Source organism: Nylanderia fulva, unplaced genomic scaffold (genome assembly GCF_048542155.1).
Source record: "Nylanderia fulva isolate GAGA-0341 unplaced genomic scaffold, ASM4854215v1 Scaffold419, whole genome shotgun sequence".
Taxonomy (NCBI): Eukaryota; Metazoa; Arthropoda; class Insecta; order Hymenoptera; family Formicidae; genus Nylanderia; species Nylanderia fulva.
In genome coordinates, this window is record NW_028190498.1 from 57,765 (window position 1) to 79,056 (window position 21,292).

Sequence of the window (21,292 nt, forward strand, 5' to 3'; positions counted from 1 at the left end):
ATGACTTTTTTTATAGTAGATTATTAAATTATTTTCGATATTGTGTGTGTGTTGTAACTCATAATAAAAAGCTCTCTCTCTCTCTCTCTCTCTCTCTCTCTCTCTCTCTCTCTCTCTCTCCCCTCTCCCTCCCTCTCTCTCTCTCTCTTTCCTCCTTTTCCTTCCCCTCTCCCTTCCCCTCCCTCCCCTCTCCTTTCCTTCCTCCCACCTTTCCCTTTTCCTCCCACCTTTCCCCCTTCTTCCCTCTCTTTTTCCCTTTTTTCCTCCCTTCCTCCCTCCCTCTTCTCTTTTTCCCCTTTCCCCTCCCTCCCTCCTCCATCCCTTTCTCTCTCCTCTCTTTTCCCCCTTTCCCTCCTTCTCTCCCCCCTCTCTCTCCCTCTCTCTCTCTCTCCCTCTTCTCTCTCTCTCTCTTCCTTTCCTTCTCTCTCTCCCACTTCCTCCCTCCTTCTTTGTCTCCCCTTTCTCTCTTCCTTCTTCTTTTGCTCCACCCACTCTCCCTCAATATGTTTTGTAAAAACATTAACAAAAGTAATTTATAACAAAAATGATTAAAAATAGTTTTTTTTTCAAAATTATATTTATAATTTATATATACAGTATACAATGTATAATAAAATGTATAATAAATTTAAAATGTTCTGAATAAAAATATGGTTTAAAAAACGTAAATTATTTATTATTTATATTGTAACTATTACGTACAATAACTTAGCTAGAATCAAGGAAAAGATATATATTATTTAAATTCAGTCATATTAATATCATCAGTCAAACATCTTCGATAAAAATTTAAATTTTATTAATCGTTACACAATGTTAATTAATGGAAATAGAGAAATTATATCGATTTTCTTAAGTCAATTATTAATGGAAGAGATTCGCATTAAATTTGCTATATTTAATCGTCAATTATATATTTTTTAATTGTTTCTGCTCAAATCAATTGTCAATTAAATTATCTTCGATTGAATCTGTTTTTTTCAATTGTCAATTAAAGTACTTCTAATTAAAATTAACATATTAATCGTTAATTAAAAAACTTTTAATTAAATTAGCTTGTATTAATCGTTTAATCGATCGCTCTCCGATTAATTTTGTTTATATCAATTGTCAATTAAATAATCTTTAATTGACTTCGATCATATTAATTGTTAATTAAGCGATCTTCGATTAATCTAGCTTATATCAATCGTCATTGTAACAAAATCTAATTAATCTTTCTAAAATTAATCGTCAATTAAAAATATTTTAATTAAATCTGTTCATATCATTTGTCCAATTATATATATATTGTATATATGTATGTATATATATATATATATATATATATATATATTGTATATATATCCCTGTCTCTAAAGCCCCTTGCACAATGCCAGGCAATAACAGGCAATAGGAACAGGAAATAAAAGATATTCACCAATAAGAGCAGAAAGTAATATCTATTCTTTGCCCTTTATGGGAGAATATCTTTTATTTCTTGTTTCTACTGTCTGTTGCCTGACATTATGCAAGAAGCTTAATATTTAAGCTATCTAATATTAATGCTGATTTTCATTGTTTCTTTCTTCTTTTTGCATCTTTTTCATCCGATATTGCATTTTATCACCTGCATGTTGCCACCAATTCCTTATGTTTTACAATCAATGCAATGGAACAATCAGGTGATTTTCTTTTGCATGAGTCACAGCCCCTGTGGATAATATATATACATTTATATTAGTGAATAAATACATGTATACTCTATTTATATAATATTAGTATTTAAAAAATTGTTAATAAGTTATAATTTTATGTGTCACATTATATACATACATCACAAAGAATATAAATAACAAAGTAATACAAATTAATAAAAATTGAAAAACATATAAATAAAATCTATTAAAGTACACTTACCACTATGTTTGCAAACGTAGAATTTTTAAAATAGTAATCTGAATTTATTTGGAACAAATAATCCATTACATACTGTTCAAACTTGTATGATGCGAATAGAGAGAAGATATAAAAAACTACTTGTGAAAGTGCAAGATCTTTTCTGTAGATTAAAATAAATAAGAAATTAAATAAATTACAATAACAAATTATCATTATTTCAAACAATTTAAACAGATAAAAAGAATTGAAATAAATGTAATGAAATATCCCTTATAACAGCGATGTTAAGATATCATCCAGGATGAATAATAAAAGACATCTTTAAATGTGACAAACAGCAAATATTGGTTCAATGCAAGAAAACAATGCTACTCAGAGAATCATTTTTCCTAATAAAATTTTGAATATTATAATAAAACGTTATTAATAATAATAATATGTATAATTGTAATAACAAGAGTGCTGTTTAAAGGCTGTGCACAATAGTAGGAGTAAGTAAAAGGGATAAATAGACAAAAAATTTTTCTATTCTGCGTTACTACATTACATATGTTTCATATTAAACTGTTCTTTATTCTTTTCTTTTGTTTTCTGTTCCTTTTATTGTGTATTGTATGCAGCCCCTTATAAGTAGTAAAAATAGTATGACCTGTTTTTGGATCAAATGGCAATTGTGCTAAATAATAACTCGAAGAAGTCCTCTCAATGTTCTTCGAAAAAGTCGAATATCTTAGTTCCCTCATCATTCTTATCACTGAAAAGAAAATATTACAACTAGATCATCTCAAATTTGTAACAGAATAATGTAATTTAAAATAAATTATTTTAATAAATTATTTTAATTATGTATGTAATCAAGAGACACGGTAGTGTCTCGCGACCAGTTAAGGGCGTAGCCGAGACACCGTGTATCTTAACGCGAGTCGGACATTTGAGTCTTTATAATATTTCGAATTCTCAATAACGGCTGAAGCAATCGAGTTTATACTAGACTTAATCGATAGATTGAGTTTGAATTATATAATAAAAGTGTCTTTATTTCTGCTCTACGTGATTTGTAAGCAGAGATATATAATTGCAAAGTCAAAATATGAAAAATTTCTTTTAAGAAACGTCCCCGTCATCGTCATTATTATTATCATCATCGACCACGCAAACATAGTAGTATCGTGCTACACGTATTCACACGTATACAACACATGCGCACACATATATCACACGTACACAACACATGAATAGATGCATGTATTCGAAATGTCCATCTCGCACGTTTTACAACAGACGGCGATAGTTGCCCTCCGCTATATTGACAGCGTGCGGGGTTAGATATTTTCAATTTTCAATTTCAATTTTTACATTCAATTTTAATGTTATTATTTGCAAATTTATTGTCATAATAATTTATGTGCAAGTTTACAGTCTGTGATACAAAATCAGATATTTTGCTATTATTCAATAATATTTCAATTATATAAATGCCTATGTATGAGTATGCATATATTTTTAATAATTTTCTTAAATTAGCTTCTATATTTTTTTCAGTTGTACATCAAGCAGGTAGCATTATCAGCTTCACTTGTGAGCATGGGTTGGGCAATGGCTAGTTATCATCGCAGCATTCGATTAGCTTAACAAGATAAATCTAATATCAGTGCTATAGGAACCATTTTACAATTTTTCTGGCATTTTCTTATTGCAGGTACATATATATCCAATAATTAATATACAAAATTAAATATTATTCATCACACACTTTGTATCAAAATAATATATTTTTTAAAATTTATTTAATCATTTTTATCATTGTGATTGTAGTGGCAAGGATCTTATTGCTCAGTGTCATTGCAAGCATCTGGCCTGTATATACCATAATATATTGCGTAATACATTGGCTAAGTATGACAATATGGATTTTGATAGATTCCCATGGAATATTGGAATTTTGTCGGACTTACAGTCATCCACCACATATTGCAGCCTACAATTAAAGAACGCATTTATTCCATATGATTTGCTTCCGTTATTGGAATATTTAAAATAAAAATTTTATTAATAAATTTCGATGAAATAATTTATAAGAGGTTGAAGAAACTATGAAACAAATTCAGTCTCATAAAAGGGTAGTTGGAACAATAGTGGTGAATGCAGAAGGTATTACATGAGATCATTGACATGATTTACTTGTAGTTGTAAACAAAAATTTATAAAATTATATCTGTTTTAGGTATTTCCTATAAAGTCCAACATTAGATAATACGACAACAGTTCAATACGCAGGTTTGATAAGTCAATTGTCAGAATAAAGCTCGTTCTGTCGTACGTGACTTGAATCCAACAAATGATTTAACTTTCTTGCGCATACGTAGCAAAAAACATAAAATTATGATGGCACCAGATAAAGAATTCATATTAATAGTAGTACAAAATCCAGTTGATTGATATTTAAAAGAAACAAAAATATATTTCAAAGTTAAGATTTATTTCTTTGGTTGTTAATTTAATCTGTATGCTACATTGTGGATGTTAATATCTATTCAATTAAATAAAGAAAAATAAAAGAATAAAGCTTAAAAAATTATACAAAATGCAGTATTTAATTACTAATCTAACAAATTAGGAACTTTTAGAGTTTTAAATAGTGCTTTCTTCTTGGTAACCAATATTATATTTTAAAGTTGATAATTATGAAAATAGTATATATAGTAATTCATGGCAGTGTCTATTTTTGTATTTAATACAAATTATAAATGTACATTTCTCATCAATAAAATATCACAGTAATCTTTTTTAATAATTAATTTTAATATTGAGATTGTTTTTATTCATTGGAAAAAAAAAATGTGGTAGTTGGTGGTCCCTATTAATTATACAATACATATAAGAGTGTCGCACAAATATTCTATGCAGTCTTTTTAAGATAATATAAAAATACTTATAAATAGACAATTCATAAATACATATAAATCAAAATTGTAAATGTATTAAAATTCAATAGCAATATAAAAAGAGTTTTTGAAATTATATATATATATAATAAAAATACAACATTAGTATGATATATATATATATATATATATATATAAAAAATATAAATATATAGTGTATTTATTGTATATCATACATATATATTTATTTTTTTATTTACCTATCTTTTTTTAATATATATGGTAGAAATACCAATGTGAGTTATTTTATTTTGCAAAATTTTTGAAAGTTAAACTATACAATGAAATTATTTCATATAATACCGAGATTCTTTTCATAATAAAGATTAAGAGAGAGTTAAGATTTTATCATAAGATTTATAAAAGTCATAAGATAAGGTTAATTGCATATTGTATAATTTTATCTCTCATTTTTTAAAGTAAATAAATATCAAAGTTACATTGCTTGAACTGGTGCGTTTGAAGTATGTTGTCTTTTGAGGGATGCAAGACAATATAGTACAAAAAGCATTGCTGTAATTCCCAGAAAAAAGGAAATGATACAAAATAATAAAGATTATATTAAAGTACTAAGCCTCTTTAACTGCAGGAGGACAAGCATATTGCCATAATAAATTTGCTGCAATATTTTCAAAAAAAGCAGATAACATAGAAAGATATGATGTTTTCAAAATGTTTTCTATCTACAGCATTGAGATATATAAAAATGTGCACTATGCCAATAACGAAGCAAATAATATGGAATAAATGCGTTCTTTAATTGTAGGCTGCATATGTGGTGGATGACTGCAAGTCCGACAAAATTCCAATATTCCATGGGAATCTATCAAAATCCATAGTTGTCAATACTTAGCCAATGTATTACACAATATATTATGGGTATATACAGGCAGATGCTTGCAATGACACTGAGCAATAAAATCCTTGCCACTACATAATCACGATAAAAATGAATTAAATAAATTTAAAATAATTTTTAAAATATATTATTTGATCCAAATTGTGTGATGAATAATATTTAATTTTGTATATTAATTATTGGATATATATGTACCTAAATAAGAAAATGCCAGAAAAATTGAATTTGCTTTATTTATTTAAAGATGCTTATCATATACAAAAATGAATGATATAATCTCTAAAAACTCACCTTTAAAAAAAGGTAAAAAAAAGGCGACCAATGAAGGGCACCACAATTAACAAAATTATCCATTGCAAACCCATGTACAATAGAATTGTATGAAAATTTTCGATTATAAACCAATGTACAATCGTAACAAAAGTAATGAAATAAAAAAAAAGATTGCGCCAAGTGAAAGTAGAAACTTGTACCAGTGGAAAATTAAAGTGCAGACATATATAGAGTCGTATAATGAATCAATAAAATTTAAATTTGCAAATGTAGAATTGTACCATAAAAAAAACTTATCTTTAAAAAAAAAAGATAACAAGATGCCAAGCTCCATGCGCCATGTGAAAAAGTGTTAAAACAAAAAGTATTTTTTAAGTAAAAAAATCTATCAATTGACAAAAATTTAATGTTCTAAAATTAATATCTCTACAAAAAGTAATGTCTAATTATTGCGCAAAAATAAACATTTTTATAAAAAATTAAAAATTTAAAAACTTATGCAAATTTAAAATTAATCTAAAATAAAAGAATAAAAAATTTTAGTTAAAAAAACTGGACGCGCTGCTAAATAAAATTTTAGATATTAAAAAAAATTGTTACTTTTAAACTCATTGCAGGCGCCCCCCTTTTTTTAACTAAAATTTTTTTTTTCTTTTTTTTTTTATATTAATTTCAAATTGGGATAAATTTTAAATTTTAATTTTTATAAAAAAGTTTATTTATTTCCCGGAATAATGGCTTCTTTTTTTTAAAATATTAATTTTTTGAAATAAATTTTGTCAAAATTTAAATTTTTTTTCTTAAAAAAATTTTTTTTTTTAACACTTTTTCACCCGGCGCATGACTTGGCTCTTGTTTAATTTTTTTTTTTTAAAAAAAAGTTTTTTTTTTGGGCAATTCTACATTTGCAAATTTAAATTTTTAAATTTATTATTTTCGACCTATTTTGTCTGCAACTTTTTAAATTTTTTTCCCCTGGTACAAGTTTCTACTTCACTTGGCGCAATTTTTTTTTTTTTTTTACTTTTGTTCGATTGTACATTGGTTTAATCGATAATTTTTCCCTACAAAATTTTTTGTACATGGGTTTGGGAATGGATAATTTTTTTTAATGGTGTGCCCTTTTAAAAAGGGCCCCCTTTTTAAACCTTTTTTTTTAAAGGGGAGTTTTTTAGGTTATAAATTTACTGAAAATATTTAAAAAATTTTATATTTTTAAAAAAATATGAAATTTAGTAATCTGTCCAAGATATACATTCGAATAATTAATTTTCGTAATTTTTCGGCTTGGTCTTAGCGATTTAGAAACCATCATATTTTATTGTTTTATATTGAGAGCCGATAAAAATATTTATTTCTGAGTTTATTCACGCCTTGGGCTAATCACGGCGGTTATTTACTAAATCTACTAAAAAGGCAAATGAAAAATATAGGATCGAAAGGGTCTGAATAGCTTAGTTGGTAAGAGCAGTCGCTCCGGAAAGTGAAAGACGCGGGTTCGATTCCCCGCATTCAGCGACTTTCGGACCTATATTTTTCTCGCTTATTTCTCCATATGTAAGGGTTCAAGGTTAATTAAATATATGGAACTTTAGTAATCTCGTACCAAGAGATACAGTTTCCGAATAATTAATTTTCGTAATTTTTCGTGCTATGGCTCCTTAGGCCGATTTAGAAACCATCATATTTTATTAAATATGAATTATTATTTGAATAAATATAAAAAATTTTTTAAATAGGTTGAAAAGGTTTCCCGACATATGAACGTGTGCACATAACATTTTCAGACAGTGAAACGGTAGGATTGAAATGTTGCTGAATGTAGACTTCTCAGATTTTTCCAAACTAACTGGGGGGCGAAGTAGCTTAATAGCTAGGAATGACTGTTTAAAAAAATTGCATCTTTATACAAAGCACATTTTTTTAAACAGATTTACTTTAAATTTATATTCTTGATAAAAAATGCATTTTAAGTTATTGGATCGTAAATATAAATTAACAGACTTCATAATTTTATTGTATTACTTACCTTTTCATTACTTTTAGTTTTGTAGGATCTTTTGGAGGAGTTATTCTCCACCTTTTTGTTCTGAACTTTCATAAAATAAATTTTAATTTGGGGCATTCGTTGATGCATGACTGCCGCAGAAGCCGCAATGTCGTTCGTTTACTCCACCTGCGCAACCGACTTCACGCAGTTTGTTGTTCGTTTAAGCAGAGGCTGCCTATCTGCGCAGCCCTCTCGGCGGTCCTGCTTAGGAATGATGCTCGCAGTACTGCGGACTACTGGCGTTAAACGAATGTAGTCTTCTCCATTGTTTAAGCCCAATTGAACTTGGGCAACGTGTGCCTGAAATTCTTTCAATTATGAGTTATGTTCATAAAAGTTCGAAACAAAGAAGGTGGGAGAATAAATCCTCCCAAAGAGATCCTACAAAACCTGAAAAGTAAATGCAAGTAGTAATACAATAAAATTATGAAGTCCCTGTTTTATTTATATTTACGATCCCAATTAACTTAAAAATTCACTTTTATTCAAGAAATATAAATTTAAAGTAATCTGTTTAAAAAAATGTGCTTTGTATAAAGATGCAATTCTGTTACAGCATTCCTAGCTATCAAGCTACTTCGTCCAGAAGGAGACCAGTAGTTTGGAAAAATCTAGAGAAGTCTACATTCATCAACATTTCAATCCTAACCGTCATCACTGTCTAAAAATGTATGTGCACCCGTCCATATGTCCGAACCTTCACCTATTTAAAAATTTTATTTATATTTATTCAAATATAATTCATATTTAATATAATATGAATGGTTTCTAAATCGGCCTAAGAGCTGCACGAAGAATTACAAAAATTAATTTTCGGAACTGTAGAGGCAGCCAGCGTAGGTACGTGAATTTTACATTTGTGCTACCTTGGAGCGTTTCGTCTTGTCTCGTCTCAAAAGGTCATAAAAACACGAATGCGACCCCGGCTTTCTTACGCGTTTCGCGAGTCCTGATTAATCGAACCTTCGGCGTCATCGTCGTCGTCGTCGTCGTTTCAACCGCTGTTGTTGTTCGCTATTTCCAGGAGTGCTCGGATCGGGACGATTAATCGCCATGCCGACGAAGGGAAGCATGTAACAAAGATGATTCAAATGTTGAAGAGAACGCACGTAGCGCAATAAGCGTGTCGCATTCGTGTTGATTATTTCTTTGAATCAAACGTCCGCAATCTTCGCAAAAATCGTATAGTTTTCACAAACACTCCGACGTATTTACCATCGTATGATTTTACCGCGTGATGACGCTCCAAGCAGGCATGATTGAAAAATTCACGTCTACAATTATCGCACCTAGTACGATCCGCGAATGATTGCTCGCACGGCGGCTCTCCGTTTACAATCGCGGACATTATTAGAGCATCGATGCCTCTCTCACATCGGAGCGGTAACTTAAATTACACGGGATACAATATCCCCGCCCGCCTGCTGCTGCATTAAATATTAAAATACACATCGAAATGTTTTATTATTTAAACTGTATAATAGATTTAGAACGAGTTTTTAATTTCCCGCTGCAAAGTGGTTCGTTTCCATCGAATAGCGGATTACCCCCCTCGACCAAAAGTATCGTCGTTATATATATTATCGCGACATTTTCGCATCGCGAGGATATTGGCTGAAAAACGCTCGATTTCATCAATTCCACACCCTTCCTCCTGAATCGTGACAACCGGCATTCATCGTAAGTTGCAACGCAAACTCGCGCTGTAACACAGAGTTTGTCTTCTCACCGCATTCCATTTCGCGTGTAACTCTCCCGTGCGTAAATTTCCACGCTCGTTAAAAATTAGAGCCGATACAAGCGCGCGAGGAAGACATAAATTATCGGAATTGGAAAGTTGTTAAAATCGAGCGTTTAGCAATAACATCGTGCGTAAACCTGTTACGGCCGCGACCAATGGGAGGGGTGACTTTAAAAAAAATCCGAATGTTAAATTCTTGCGCTATATCGTGGTCCTCCGCAGCTTTGCGCTAACGAGCTTACGAGTTCCCAAATATTTTCGTAAGTCAAATCTCGCAAAGGTAAGGTCGGAAACGATATACCTGCGGGGGCCGCGGGTTAAACTTGCGGAATCGAAAGATATGCCGACGTAATCCCTCGGTTCGCACGAATGCAACGCGTACTCGTGAAGTTCGCGAAACGCATTTTCTAACCACTCTTACACGTTTGCTCCTTCGGGTATCGGACGAATACGGAAACTAATTTCCCGTCCTTTCTACACCAAAAGTTCTAAAGCGACGCACGTTTTCCGCCAACATTATTAAATATCTAAAATTACCATCAGGCTCTTGATTCGCTATTTCTTCCTCCGCTTCTTCTTCTTCTTCCTCTTGTCCACCAGCAGCCTCTAAATGTCGCTCTTCGTCGGAAGTTTCCTCAGCGGAGCGGGTTTGGGAATCTTCTTGTTGTATTCTGACGTTCCTTCCCCCACCACTCTGTACTGTGAGAAATAAAAATTATATTAACAAAATAAAATATTTAATAAAATATTACTCTCTTACGTTTGAATTTTTATTTTTATTATAATGTGAAAATGTTGTTATTAATAATAATTATGTTAAGTTCACTTACGTTTTAATATTCTTTTACCGGGGTATTTGTATCACGCTGCGAGGGTTAATACTCCGGTGAATATGAAATTTCGGGCGCGATGTTAGGAGAGAAAGAAATTCCTAATAAAATTTTATTTTAATTAAAATAAACAAAAAATTTAAACGTAGGAGAAGATTAAGTATAAAATATGAAATTATTACCTTCCTCGCCCATCTCCCCGCTATTTTCTTCTTCTTCTTCTTCTTCTACAGAAAACGTGGCGTTGTTATTTTCATCTTCCACTTCTTCTTCATCTCCCGTTTGTTCTTCTCGATCTTCCGGCTCTTCTTCTTCATCTTCCGTTTTGCTCTATTTCTTCTTCTTCCAACTCTTCATCTTCCTCCTCCTCCTCCTCCTCCTCCACTTCCTCCTCCAGCTCCTCTTCATCTTCCGAAATCGTGTTGTGTTTATTTCCTCGTCGATTTCCTCCCCCAGTTCTCGCTCCTCTACGACCACGTTTTCATTCGCCGCGTCATCTAATATTCATCGGTCATATATTATTAGTATTTCACATAATTAAAAAATCTTTTGTGTTGATATATAGCACTGTAGTATTTTTCTTACTTACTTTCAATCGGAGTAAATATGGCCGCCTCATCGAACGGACTTACTTCGCGAACCCGCACCTCTTCCACGTCGTTATCACTTCGGCTAAATCAATAACCGGGTGTTCCAGCTCCGGCGTTAACACGATGCGTGCACGGCCTGGAACGTATATTATTTTTATTAAAAAATTTCCTGTTTAATATAATGTTTTCTAGCAGCGCGATATAATTTATGATGTTAAAAACTTACGCAAAGGTCCGGGCTCCGGCGAAGAATCTGCTCGTCGTCTTCTATTTAACCTTAATCTAAGTGATACGGGGCGATTCTCTAGTACGCGCAACCGGTTTCCTGTAACGCGTGCGACAGGACGTACGAAAGCTAAAGTTTTAGCGATTTAAATAATTGGGGTAGTTTTAATTAATTTTTATTTATAATTAAGTGTAAAAAAAAAAATAAAAACTTACCATTATTATCTTCTCCCCGGAGAACTCGATGAAAATGTAGGAGGAGATATTCTATGTGACCTGCTGCGTCGTTTTCTTTCTCACCACCAAAATAGTATCGCGACTCGATCACCTCACCCGCGATAATCACTAATTCGCGAAAAACACTAAAATGTCCTAGTCGGAATAATACCGCTAGCACAGCGTTGGGACATTTCCCCGCGAATTTTCCAAAAATATTGAAGCATTTGTCTTCACTCGCGCATGTTAATTCATATATATACTTGGAAAAATTTTTTCCGCATAAACTCTGCGCTAGTGATAGATAGACAAATTTCAATTACTTTTTTCAAACTCATTATTTGAAATTTAATAGTACACTTGCGTCGAATACGTGAGTACGCGAGAGACAAAATTCAAAAATGTAGCTAGCTAACTTAACTCCGAGAGCCGTATTTATACGTTTTTGGAAATCAAAATGGTGGATTTTCAGGTAACTTTTTCGATTTATTTTATCTTTTTTATCTTTTTTCTCATAGACGTGTATTCTTACCCATGTTTTATATATATATATATATATATATATGGTAATCTTTACTTAGATACAGAAAATATTTAATCTAGGGCGATATTTACTTAATTACGAAAAGTTTATAGAAATCAAGATGAGGAATTTTCAGGTATCTTTTCTCGATTTTATTTTATCTTTTTTATCTTTTTTTTATCTTTTTTTCTCATAGCCGTGTATTTTTACCCATGTTTTATATATATATCTATATATCTATATATATATATATATGGTAATATTTACTTAGATACAAAAAATATTTAATCTAGGACGTTATTTACTTAGTTACAAAAAGTTTATAGAAATCAAGATGAGGAATTTTCAGGTATCTTTTCTCGATAGCGATAGGAATTTTATATTTTCTCTGAAGTCAGATTTAAAATTATATCGTTTATATTGCTTAAAAAATTCCTTTCCCACATTAATAATTATATCGTTTATATTGTTTAAAAAATTCCCCTCCCACATAATTTTTATTATACTACGCATGCATTTTCTCCCTATCACTTTATTGTTTAAAAAATTCCCCTTCCACATTAAAAATTATATTATTTATATTGTTTAAAATATCCCTTCCTCATAATTTTTATTTATCTACGCATACATTTTCTCCCTACCACTTTTCTCTTTTATCTTCCTTCTTATAAATTTTCTTGAAAATCTTCGCTCACTCGTCTTTCATCGTCTGGACTTTCAAGTTCGTTAGTAAAAAAGTTTGTTAGTAAAAAGTTCTCGATTTTTCGATTTTTGCGTGTCTTTGATTATTATATCTTTGATTTTCTACGCGGTAGCAACTACCATGAACAATCTTAAGAAAATCGAGCAACAACCACGTATGTTGCTGTCAACAACATACGGATTGAATTCATCCTACACGAAGAAAATTCAAGTGGGTCTTATGACGGAAGACAACGTCGAACTGGATTTTCTGCCTGTTGTTAAATTAACATCTCACGGAGCTGTAGGAATTTGCTTCGACATGGAATCGTGGCAAAAATTTCAAGAAAACATGAAAACGATGTCGAGCTACTTAAACGGTGATAAAATTAATTTGAGCTCGATCATCTTTAACAAGATAATTGTAAATTTCACTACCGCATATGGAGCTAGAGCCATACTAATAACATATCGTGAAAACGAGCAAGAAGATCTTTCTTCCGAGACTGTGGAGGATACGAACGAAAACGGACCGAAGGCGAAGAAACGTAAAACTTACAACATTGCGATAGTCATGCAGAGAACGACTTTTCAAGGTGTAGAAAATATAGTTGATTGTGTGAACGCTAATTTAAATCGTCTAAATTTTATTTCAACTAATGTCAACGAATGTGCTCGATATTTAATTAACGAAATACAGTTAAATCTTCCTGTCAACGGTAGCATTAATAACAGTATCGTGAAACTCACGATCAGAGGTAACAGTAAGGAAATAGAACGTAATGTACGTACCCAACTGAAAGATTTAAATTTCTCGATGTATACTTTGAGATAACATTTTTAGAAATAATTTCACTTTATTTCGAACAAATTGTACATACAATTATATCAAAACGTAAATTTTAATAATTATTCGACGAATATTGTTTAGGATTCAGAAAAATTTGCCGCGCTCGATCGAACGAAAATTCACGAACAGTCGAGAATTTAAGTGAAAGCAATTGCCGCGGGCCTAACACGGCAGCACCTCGCGGCACGCACCGCGGGAAGCGCCGCGGAAGCAAATTTTCGGCCAATTAGCGCGTTCCGCGTGTACCCCTCGCGATCAGGCGGTCGATAGCGTGATCGATGAGGGTAGCATTCCGTCGGGGACAGTCGTCGCGGAGAGAGAGCCGGCGTTGGTCGCAAGTCAGACCAAAGAATTCGCGTTACGGTGTAATAAGTGCGTGAATGTATTATCGCGACAAATACGAACAGATTTGCGCGGTATTGTGTGACATATCGAGAGTGAAGAGTTAACGGGTAATCGGATCTCGTTCGCGACGCAACATACACGTTCTCGCGACGAATTCGCCATTGTCTCGTGCATGCTACGTGCACGTGATCGAACATTACGAGTATTCGGATCCTGCTGGAGGATTCACTGCGATATTCGCGTATCGGTGAATGCATGTCGTGCATTCTCTCTCTCGCTCGTTCTCTCTCTCTCTCTCTCTCTCTCTCTCTCTCTCTCTCTCCCGCGCTCTCTCTCACAATTGTCGTAGTACGCCGTCGCGACGAACTCGCCGTCGTATTGTGCACGCTGCGTACACGTGATCGACTCCTGCGAATATTCGAATCCTTCTGGAGGATTCTGTGTGATAGTTAATTGCATATAAATGCACGTGATCGAACATTACGAATATTCGGATCCTGCTGGAGGATTGAATGTCACATAATTGAAGACAATTATTAAGTCGCGTCAAATCATATGTGCGCGTGTTCGATAAATTATAACGGTCGTCCACAAGAGGACAAATTTGTTGTTGTACGATTCGCGATCGTGACTTTCAAATAAGACATTGTTTTCTCTTGCGACAAAAAACATTGGTGTCGATATCGAACAAACAGTTTTTTCTTTTGTGATCGCGAGCTTCGAAACGTGTACAGCAAACGCTTTCGATTCTCATATCGAGTTTTTGTTCTTTTTTTCTTTGATTTGTTTGTGTCAAGTCCAGGTGACTTTCTGACATGTGAAATAATAAATTGATCTGTTTTTGTTCATCAACTTCAAGACTTCTTTTCAATTCGGCTTCCTACGTAAATCATCAATCTCAGCGCACACATGGGTGCGCGATCACCCTATTAAGATACAGTCCACTCAACAATTATCCTATTGTCCATCCATCACATCTCTCATGAGATTCCTATGATTTCTTTCCAATAAAAAAAAAAAAAAAACGGGTGAAGGATTTGAGAGGCGGCGCGCGAGACGCGGCCCTAAAAAGGCCGAGCATGCTCGTTCGCCGCAGCTTTGCGTCGGACCACGGTTCAAGCCGCGCGTTCGCAACATTTGGTCCTTCGAGCCGGATTTGAGATTGGTGACGAATTGAAAAGTGAAAAACTCAAGTAAAAAACACAGTGACATTGCAAGTACATTCAAAATCGGACATCATCAAACGCTATCAGTGCATTCAAAGAGAGTGACAGCTCGGTTCGTAAAAGACTAATTTGATTAAATTCAGTATCGTTGAAACTTCATTTGATTAAATTCAGTGTCGTTGAAACCTCAGTTGATTAAATTCAGTGTCAAAATGGAAGAAGCTCTCGCAAATCAACAAACTGCTTGCTATTCAGTTGCTCGAGCTCTCGACAATTTTAAGAAGATCGGTCGGTCAAATCTGACGGCCGCCAAAATTCGCTCGCGAATGACGAGCTTACAAGACACGTGGACACAATGTGTACACAATCACGCGACACTGCTGCAGCTTGTTCCTGACGAGAAGCAAGTTTCAATTCACTACTTCAAAAAGGAGACCTTCGCCTTCCACGAGGACCTCTATCAGGCAGCTATGGACTACATGAACGAGTGCTTGGAGGAGCTGGTTCCAGTCGTAAGTCGTGAAACCTCTTTCAACGCTTCGTTCGCGCATACAGACTCTGCGTCATTATCGGTCAAACATCTTCCTCCCATCAAATTGCCGCCGTTCACCGGTAAGATTGAGGAGTGGGAGACTTTTCGCGATCGGTTTCAATCGCTTATTATAGACAATCGCGAATTATCGAACTTCAGTCGCATGCATTTTTTAGTGTCAAGTTTAACAGGCTCAGCTCGCGATGCGATATCAGGTATTAAAGTCACCGCGGATAACTTCTCGGTTGCGTGGAAAGCATTAACAGCGCGTTTTGAAAATAAGCGCCGATTAATTGAGACTCACATTTCGAATTTGTATAATCTTCCGAAAATGACTCGTGAGTCAGCTGTCGAGCTTCACGCCTTACGCGATAAAGCCGAACAAGCGATCTCAACATTGCAACGTCTTAATCGTTCGCCGGACGATATAGTCAGCGACATGTTAGTTTATTTTCTCTCTCAGAAGTTCGATCCCGCCACGCGCCGTGCGTGGAAGTTAAAAACGAGCGATATCGAAAATCCGCCAACATACAAAGAAGTATTAAAATTTATTTCGTCGCGTGCTCTCGCGTTAGAGGAACTTCACCCTCGCGATAACGACAAGACCAAGTCACATGCGAAAGTGACTAGCGCAACAGCGACTGCGTCATCTAATATAGTGTGTTCAATGTGCAAGCAATCGCACATTCTCTCAAAATGTCCGCAATTTGTAGCAAAGAGTCCGATTCAGCGACGCGAATTGGTTAAGAAATTTCGACGATGTTTTAATTGTTTGAGTGATAAACACATGTCGATCAATTGTCAAAGTAATTTCACATGTCGAACATGTAATAAACGACATCATTCTATGATTCATCTCGATTCGGACTCATTGCAACAAGTTACAAATGCGAACAATACGTCAAACGCGAATGACGTCATCGACAACGTGCCTAACGTTACGGCACTCTCATCAGTTACAATGACAACTGCGCCGACTCCTGTTGTCTTATCTACTGCAAAGGTGAATTTGCAGGCGCCTTCTGGACGCTCATTGGTTGTCAGAGCCTTGATTGACGGTGGATCAGAGCTCACGTTTGTGACGGAGCGCGTTGCTCAAATATTACGTCTTAAGCGTATACGAACGCTTACTTCAACGTCGGGAATAAGCTACGCTGACACCGGTACATGCCGATCTGCGGCTCTGATTCACATCACTCCTCGCAAAAAATCGAAACCAAGGTTCACAACGGTTGCCTATATTATGAAGGCATTAACGAGGTATGCTCCCAAAAACGCTTCGCAATCGCAAGATTGGAAACATATTTCCAATCTAGAATTGGCTGACGATAATCCTACCGGATCAACACCGATTGATCTCATAATAGGATCCGATTTATATAATCACGTACTCGTTCACGTACGTAACGGACCGCTCGGTCAACCAGGTGCAATTGAATCGCATTTCGGATGGATCCTATCCGGAACAACCTCTATCCCGAATCACGTGACACAACCCTCTCATGTGGTAACTTCAACTCTCGTAATTCCGCCTGTTGAGGATGCGAGTCGCGTCGTGCAATCAGCTCAGTTAAATCAACGTTACAGTGTTGTCGCTCATTGTTGTTCTCTCGAAAATCAATTGTCTAAATTCTGGGAGGCAGAAGAAACACCTCAATCAATTGAAATGTCTCCAGATGACGAACAATGCGAAGAACATTTCAAACAAACGCATTCGAGAACATCGGATGGGAGATATATCGTGCGTCTGCCGTTTCGAAACGGCCCACCCATCGAAATCGGTGAATCTCGCGAAATAGCCGCGCGTCGGCTTTCGTCGTTACTTCGGAGAATTAATAATCAACCTGCGATTAAGCAGGAGTATTCTGAGTTCATGAGCGAATACGCACAGTTGAATCATATGAAAGCAATCGCACCGGTGGATTCAGTAAATTCACAAGTCGTGTACATCCCTCATCATCCGGTCATTCGAGAGACTAGTTCGACAACTCGGTTGAGAGTCGTATTTGACGCCTCATGCACAACCTCTAACGGTACCTCGCTCAATTCTCACATGTTTACTGGGCCTAAACTACAGTTAGATCTGCAATCGGTTTTATTACGTTGGCGACAGCACAAATACGTTTACTCCGCAGACATAGCAAAAATGTATCGACAAATATTGGTCGACTCGCGAGATAGAGATTATCAACGCATCCTATGGATAGATGAAAATTCGAATATTCAAGAACATCAACTCCTTACGGTAACATACGGTACGGCTTCCGCACCGTTTTTAGCTCTTCGAGTCATTAATCAGTTAAACGATGATGAAGGAAGCTCGTTTCCACTAGCATCTGCGGTTTTAAGCGAGAACGTCTATGTGGACGACGTGCTGTTTGGGGCCGAAGATATGCCTCTCCTTAAACAGACTCGAGATCAAGTTTGCAAATTGTTGAAACGCGGTGGATTCGATCTTCGCAAATGGGCGAGTAACAAACCGGAGTTGCTCTCAGATATTTCATCGGATCATCACGGGCTCGCACAGCTTAAATTATTCGAGACTGACAACAATCTGAAGGTTCTCGGTATTTTTTGGAATCCGACGCACGATTGTTTCCAGTTTCAAATTGAATTACCACAGACTCTCCCTTCTACAAAACGAACGATTCTCTCTACCATAGCCAGAATATTCGATCCACTTGGATGGGTCACACCCGTGGTTCTCAAAGCGAAAGTTTTTATGCAGAAATTATGGCGACACAAAGTAGGCTGGGACGACAATCTCTCAGAAGATCTCCTTTTACAATGGAGCGTGATTTATAAATCACTTCCTTACATCAAAAGCATAAAACTTAGTCGCTGGATTGGATGCGATTCAGATACCAAGAGCATCGAGTTACACGGTTTCGCGGATGCTTCCCAAGTAGCTTACGCCGCAGTAGTTTTTTTGAGAGTCACAACATTATCCGGTCATACAACTGTTTCGCTCCTCGCTGGGCGATCCAAAGTCGCGCCTATCAAACCGCTGACAATCCCTCAATTAGAATTGTCAGCTGCGGTCTTATTAGCGCGCCTAATTGAATTCATCAGAAAATCTCTTCATTTCACGAAAATGCCAGTCCATTGTTGGACAGATTCGAGTATTGTGCTTGCTTGGTTAAACAAGCACCCATCTCATTGGAAAACTTTCGTCTCGCATCGCGTAACAGAGATTCAAACACGAGTATCTGATGGCATTTGGCATCATGTCAGTACACATGAAAATCCCGCTGACTGTGCATCTCGCGGTTTACTCGGCACAGAATTAAGCGCCTTCGACATTTGGTGGCGCGGACCTTCATGGTTGAGTCTTAAACAGGATGATTGGCCCACATTCACAATAACGCCGATAGACGAAACACAGTTAGAAGAAAAACCGTGTCAAGTGCATCAAGTGAACGCTAATGAACCGTGGAATCTCACTACTCGATATTCATGGTGGCCAAAATTGATACGTATTACCGCCTACATTTACCGTTTCATAAGGAAGTGTAGAAAGAAACACACAATAGGATCGAACAACAAGTCTCAATCTCACGCTCTTACTACAGTTGAATTCAACGAAGCACGAAACTTCTGGCTGAACTTCATTCAGTTAGAACTATTCGAAAACGAGCTCCATAATTTAAAGTCAAACAAACCGTTGCCTACTCACAGTCCAATTCTCTCATTAAATCCGTTCCTGGATTCTGACGGTCTAATTCGCGTTGGGGGGCGATTAGAACACTCGTCATTATCTTTCCAGTCCAAGCATCCAATCTTATTAGCCAACCATACGATCACTACTATGATCATCCGTTATACGCATGTTGTATCTCTCCATGCCGGTCTTCAATCCACTCTTTCAAAACTTAGACAAGAGTTTTGGATTTTGAGAGCAAGAAGTCTAGTAAAGTCGGTTATTTATAAATGTGTTCCGTGTACAAGAGAAAAGGCTCAAGTAGCTAGTCAGCTGATGGGCCAGCTACCTACAAGTCGTGTTTCGGCGCCCTCTCGAGCGTTTCTACATAGCGGTGTCGACTACGCCGGACCAGTCTTCACACGTGCTTCAGCCGGCCGAGGAATTACCTCGCGAAAGGCCTACATAGCACTTTTTATTTGTTTAGCCACACGCGCTATTCATCTCGAACTGGTTAGTGATTACTCGACTGCTGCCTTTCTTAACGCTTTTCAAAGATTTTGTGCGCGACGTGGATTACCAGAGGTCATGTACTCGGACAATGGCACTACGTTCGCAGGAGCAGACAAGGAGTTGTCGCAAGCGTATCGAGACGCTCAAAGCGATGTTAACTTTCTCAACTTCATCGTGTCAGATAACATCACATGGAGTTTTATCCCTCCCCATGCTCCACACTTCGGTGGATTGTGGGAGGCAGGGGTCAAAAGCGTTAAATACCACCTTCGTAGGATATTAGGAAATCACACCCTCACTTTCGAGGAACTTACTACCGTGCTTTGTAAAGTTGAAGCATGCTTAAATTCAAGGCCCCTGTGCCCATTGACTGATTCGATTGACGATTTTGAAGTGCTCACTCCGGGTCACTTTTTGATTGGATCGGCAATCACAATCAATCCAGAACCTTCTGTTCTGCAAATCAATGAAAACAGACTGTCACGGTGGCAGTTGTTGCGACAGATCACGGAGCGTTTTTGGAAGCATTGGCACGCCGACTATATTAACACGCTTCAACAGCGAACTAAGTGGCGAAAGGCAAAGTCACTTATCCATATCGGTTCCATGGTTCTGATTCAAAATCCTCTTCTTCCTCCTTGCAAATGGGAACTCGGACGCGTAATCCACTGTCAACCAGGCTCTGACGGATTAATTCGAGTAGTTTCCGTCAAAACAGCGAACTCGGAATATAAGCGTCCCATAACTAAGTTATGTGTGCTTCCAATCGACGTTGATTCTGACGATTCCATCGAGGATCAACCTCGAGTGTCAAGCAATTAGCGATAATTCTAGTGTAAGTTAATTATACGATTCTAATTCTAATTATGTTATAATTTATGTAGCAAGTAAGTCAAGTTTATGTTCATTAGTTAAGTCAAAGCGTGCAAGTAAAGTCGCCAAGGCGGGCGGCGCTTGCAATCCTAAGTTTAAGGTCGTGCGAATTAGTACGAACAGCGGATACTGTTGTTTACACGATCTGCGTTAAATGTTAAAATCCGTCCGCGATAACAACAGTGATCTTTAGAAGTCAACTTTAAGTCAATATTGTCAGCCGTTTCAGGTCTACAATTTCACTTTAGTGCGATCTGAGCGTAATCAGAAGTTACATCTCAGTATCTTATATATTGCATGGGATCAATCGTGACGAACAATCACACGCAATTAGTTTTCATTTAGCAAACCTCACTCACACGGGAGTGAACGATGCATCCTTGTGTAAGGTATACCGCGAGATCGAGTAGTTTCGAAATTCAAATTTCGAGGCGGGCGGTATGTTTAGGATTCAGAAAAATTTGCCGCGCTCGATCGAACGAAAATTCACGAACAGTCGAGAATTTAAGTGAAAGCAATTGCCGCGGGCCTAACACGGCAGCACCTCGCGGCACGCACC

General features: G+C 36.0%; 3 protein-coding genes and 1 long non-coding RNA gene across 4 annotated transcripts; 2 read left to right on the top strand and 2 right to left on the bottom strand.

Annotated features, from left to right (window-relative positions):
• Positions 1 to 783: 783 nt before the first annotated feature.
• LOC114939757 (uncharacterized) lies at positions 784 to 3,349 on the bottom strand. Its single transcript, XR_014925511.1, has 3 exons — positions 2,531 to 3,349; positions 1,900 to 2,041; positions 784 to 1,693 (listed from the first exon to the last, which is right to left on the bottom strand). It is a non-coding gene; the product is annotated as an uncharacterized LOC114939757 (long non-coding RNA).
• Positions 3,350 to 8,125: 4,776 nt separating this feature from the next.
• LOC146721757 (uncharacterized) lies at positions 8,126 to 10,899 on the bottom strand. Its single transcript, XM_085486309.1, has 3 exons — positions 10,762 to 10,899; positions 10,228 to 10,448; positions 8,126 to 8,308 (listed from the first exon to the last, which is right to left on the bottom strand). The coding sequence occupies exons 1-3, from the start codon at positions 10,772 to 10,774 to the stop codon at positions 8,126 to 8,128; spliced, it is 417 nt and encodes a 138-aa protein (XP_085342435.1). The 5' UTR covers positions 10,775 to 10,899.
• A 1,994-nt stretch (positions 10,900 to 12,893) lies between these two features.
• On the top strand, positions 12,894 to 13,649 carry LOC146721758 (uncharacterized). The gene has a single exon (XM_085486310.1). It carries the CDS (start codon positions 12,957 to 12,959, stop codon positions 13,647 to 13,649), a length of 693 nt encoding a protein of 230 aa, XP_085342436.1. The 5' UTR covers positions 12,894 to 12,956.
• A 1,738-nt stretch (positions 13,650 to 15,387) lies between these two features.
• Positions 15,388 to 20,682, top strand: LOC114931175 (uncharacterized). The gene has a single exon (XM_085486311.1). The coding sequence runs from the start codon at positions 15,388 to 15,390 to the stop codon at positions 20,680 to 20,682; it is 5,295 nt and encodes a 1,764-aa protein (XP_085342437.1).
• Positions 20,683 to 21,292: the final 610 nt, after the last annotated feature.